Raw genomic sequence first — 3,870 nt, forward strand, 5'->3', positions numbered from 1 at the left:
CCCCAGGTACACTTAGAATCTAAATATACACCCAGGTATTTGAAAAACATAGAGTGTTGGATCGTTTTGCCGGATAGGTGAAGCTGGAATTGGGAGGGTTCGTGCTTCCTAGAAAAAACGACCATTTCAGTTTTCTCCGTAGAGAATTCGATACCCAGCTTGAGGGCCCACGTGAACAGATTGTTCATGGTATCTTGCAACGACTTTTGCAGAGCGACGGGATTAGTACCCGTGATGGAAATAACTCCATCGTCTGCAAGTTGTCTCAGCGTGCAGTCTCTAGTTAGACAATCATCCATATCATTGACGTAAAAACTGTACAAGAGGGGGCTTAGGCAGGAGCCTTGCGGTAGGCCCATAAAACTGTAACGAGAAGATTTTGAGTTGCCATGAGAGAAATTCATGTGCTTTTCTGACAGTAAATTGTACAGGAAATTATTCAGAATTGGTGAAAGTCCACGATTATGAAGCTTCTCTGAGAGAATTTCCATGGAAACTGAATCAAATGCCCCTTTGATATCGAGAAAAACGGAAGCCATTTGTTCTTTGCGAGCAAATGCGATTTGGATTTCAGAAGATAGCAGCGCGAGACAAGCATTCGTCCCTTTACCTCGGCGGAAGCCAAACTGCGTATTTGACAGCAAATTGTTCGTTTCGACCCACTTGTCTAAACGAAGTAGAATAATTTTCTCTAACAATTTGCGAATACAGGATAACATTGCAATCGGCCTATACGAGTTGTGATCGCAAGCCGGCTTGTTGGGTTTTCGTATGGCTATCACTCTCACTTGTCTCCAGTCATGCGGGACAATATTCAGCTCCAGAAACTTGTTGAACAAGTTCAGCAAACGCTGTTTTGCCAAGTCGGGAAGATTTTTCAACAAGTTGAATTTAATCTTGTCCGACCCAGGAGCTGAATTGTTACATGAGAGGAGGGCAATTGAGAATTCTACCATCGAAAAATTCTCATAATCGCATTGGAGCGGAATATCGCGTACGACGCTTTGTGCAGGAACAGAATCGGGACAAACCTTCCTTGCAAATTTACATACATACATTTGTTGCATTTCATTACCCGGGGTACAAACAATCGAACAGGTAAACGAAGTGCCCCTATTGCAACGTAATTTGGAAGGGCGGAACCCTCAAAAGTCACACGAAAAGAGTTTGTCCGATTGAGAATTCTTTTGTCATTTTTATGTGACACAGATTTCAGTCGATCGCATGCAAGAATCTTCACAGTTTTTAGTGTGGAGTTCTTGAAGCGACCGACACCATCAATTATCTCTTTTCGGGTCAAACCCTTTTCTTTTATTACGCCGTCTATTTCGACGTTGCAACAGGGTACGTATACACGATACTCAATCGCAAAGAGGTCGCAGCGCGTTATTTTGTTCGCTTGGGTCCTGCTTGAGACGACAACTCGTAGTTTGTCTGGCCCCATCCGTGTAATTTCGGTAACGTCAGAAAAATGTTGAGTTAGTTCCTTCGAGATGCGAATGACATTGAGAGGTTTGGATTTTCGTCTAAAGTACACAATGAATGGGCCTTTGGAGCCTTCAGGGTATTCTTTAGGACGAAAATCCTGTTTCTCGTCGATTTCCTCATCTTCGGAACTATCAACTTCGTAAACAGAATTTTCTACCTCAATTTCTGCTTCATCCTCCTGCTCTTCAGGAGGAGGTTCGGTATCAGAAATATTCAATTGCGTCAACGGGGGGTCCTTTCCGCCCTCAGCCATATTAAAAAAAATCGGCCAACTGTTCGATATGAACAGAAAATAATAATTATCAAAATGAATAAGTAAAAAAAAATATTATAAGGTTATGCTGCGGATAATATTTATATTAATTTATTTTATTTATATAAAATTCTAAAATGAAAAAAAAAATCCAATAAAATTTCAACGGTAATGTAACCAAGAAAAAATAGACACCCCTAATGCCAACGTTTGCCGATTTGGTAAACACACAGATGAACAATGGTGTAAATCGAGCACAGATGGTAGAAGGAATGATAGGAGGACAAAAGAAAAATAAACTTATACTTGCCGCTGCTGTGTGGCGTGTGTGATGAATCTGTACGAATTGTATCCTCTGCGTCTCGGTCGCGCACCACTTTAAGCTTCGCTCTACTCGCAAGCGCAACCGATGAAAAAAAACACAGTCTGATTCGATGTGGAAAAAAACACCTTTGTTGGATCGTTTCGAAAACCTATCCGATCTACTTGCGAGTTATCGAACGAAATGACCTTATAACACAAGCGACCGTATGTTATAAGCTTATTTTGATGAATTATTTCGCTTGTTTCTAAATGATGTAAACCTAAAACTTTCGGTTTATTGGAATATGCAAATGAGACATGGCATAAATCAGTATTATAGAACTACTGTGATTATGGATTCAACAAAAAGTAAAAATAATTTAATAAATCGTCATCAGGTGCAATAATAATATAATCAGACTAATCGGAATCTGAAGCCGCCCCCTCAATGGAGCGTAGTATACGAGCGCTGCATCTCGGCTGGCCCCGTTCCAGAACTATTTGAAGAATGTCTCGCCTGGGACATCATATGTTCCACTCGATTGGTAGTTTCCCGCACAACTCCGGAAATGTCCGGCAGCTCAGGTAAATCCAGCGTTATGTGGGCCGAAAATCGCTTGTAAACGGAGCTATTCGAATCCTTTTTTGGCCTGCGTGATTCCACATATTTGAGCTGCTGCTTGAGGAAGATTGCGTTCTTCAGTGCTTCCTGTACATTTTTGAACGATTGATCCGCCGCTTCAATCTCTTTCACAGCTCTAAATGGATGTGGAAGTTGATTTTCTAAAGATTGTTTTAGTTCAACAACACAACTCACCCAATGGCATACTCCATATCATAACATTTTCCCTGCAAATCTTGCTGCAGTTGATAAACTTCCGCCCTACGATCGACAATCAAGGGAATGACTTTCCGGATGTGTTCCTGGATTCGGTAGAACGCTAAACTTGGCTCATTAGCAATAATATGCATATTTTCAGAGATTTTCTCAGTGGCTTATGGAAAAGCAGAAAATCAATACATGTTTCATACATTTTTAAAGGTCACTCACTTTTTTTCGCTTTTACGTGTAGTTCAGGATCGTTTACAGAGGACATTGTTGAAAAACTTTGTTGTAATAAAATTTAATTAGCTGCTGAAAACTGAACGGATCAAAATACTGAATGTTTACATCACGGTGGGCTCGAATTTGCATATATTCATTTTTACTTGGGGATAGGAAAGTGAGTCAAATCAATGTATGTACCTGAAAACACAAGGTCGAAATTAACGATTGACGAATCTATGTTAGACTCACAACCAGATGACGCAACGAGAAAAATTATGATTTTGGTACGTATATGACAAGATAATCTGGACTGGTCAGGGATGACAGGTGATTTTTTCAGATTGGCGATCTAACGTACAAATCTACACCTAGGCGGCGCTGTGGTGAAAGTGATGATGGATTTAAATTTTGCCATGTGAGCTTATGGAAGGTTTGTAGTTCTTTCCATAAATTACAATGTTATAATCATAAAAGATTATTTGATTGCGATGAGTTTGTAAGAAATTTAATGCTGCGCAATTTTGTATATAACATGTTATTTATTTACCTCTTTCAGTAGTGAAAACTATAAAAATGTTGACAATGGTTGAATTAAAGAAGGAAATTCGAGAACACAATCAAACACAAATAGAAAAATGCACGGTTCCTGCATGTGAGAACTACCTTGGAAAGCCCGGAAGTAAAATATACGTGATTTGTTTTTGAGTTTTAGGTTACATTAGCATCATTTTCTTAGTTCAAAAACAAAATCCAGATGTTTCACCGATCGTTTACGTTT

General features: G+C 39.6%; 1 protein-coding gene across 2 annotated transcripts; it reads right to left on the reverse strand.

Moving 5' to 3' along the window:
* Positions 1–2,395: 2,395 nt before the first annotated feature.
* LOC129777288 (BLOC-1-related complex subunit 8 homolog) lies at positions 2,396–3,245 on the reverse strand. 2 transcript variants are annotated; one of them, XM_055783494.1, is made up of 3 exons: positions 3,096–3,245; positions 2,862–3,039; positions 2,396–2,802 (listed from the first exon to the last, which is right to left on the reverse strand). In XM_055783494.1, exons 1-3 carry the CDS (start codon positions 3,139–3,141, stop codon positions 2,490–2,492), a joined length of 537 nt encoding a protein of 178 aa, XP_055639469.1. In that variant the 5' UTR covers positions 3,142–3,245; the 3' UTR covers positions 2,396–2,489. The 2 variants fall into 2 exon arrangements, with proteins under 2 accessions (XP_055639469.1, XP_055639470.1); XM_055783495.1 differs by having other exon boundaries at positions 2,862–2,985; positions 3,096–3,227.
* Between the last annotated feature and the right edge of the window lie 625 nt (positions 3,246–3,870).

This window comes from Toxorhynchites rutilus, chromosome 3 (assembly GCF_029784135.1).
Source record: "Toxorhynchites rutilus septentrionalis strain SRP chromosome 3, ASM2978413v1, whole genome shotgun sequence".
Lineage (NCBI taxonomy): Eukaryota > Metazoa > Arthropoda > Insecta > Diptera > Culicidae > Toxorhynchites > Toxorhynchites rutilus.

Excerpts from the sequence above, each read along its gene's own strand:
- LOC129777288 (XM_055783494.1), bottom strand. The coding sequence starts at position 3,141 with ATGTCCTCTGTAAACGATCCTGAACTACACGTAAAAGCGAAAAAAA. Across the intron at positions 3,040-3,095 it reads ACACGTAAAAGCGAAAAAAA|CCACTGAGAAAATCTCTGAA; the intron begins GTGAGTGACCTT and ends CTTTTCCATAAG. Across the intron at positions 2,803-2,861 it reads GATATGGAGTATGCCATTGG|AGCTGTGAAAGAGATTGAAG; the intron begins GTGAGTTGTGTT and ends ACATCCATTTAG.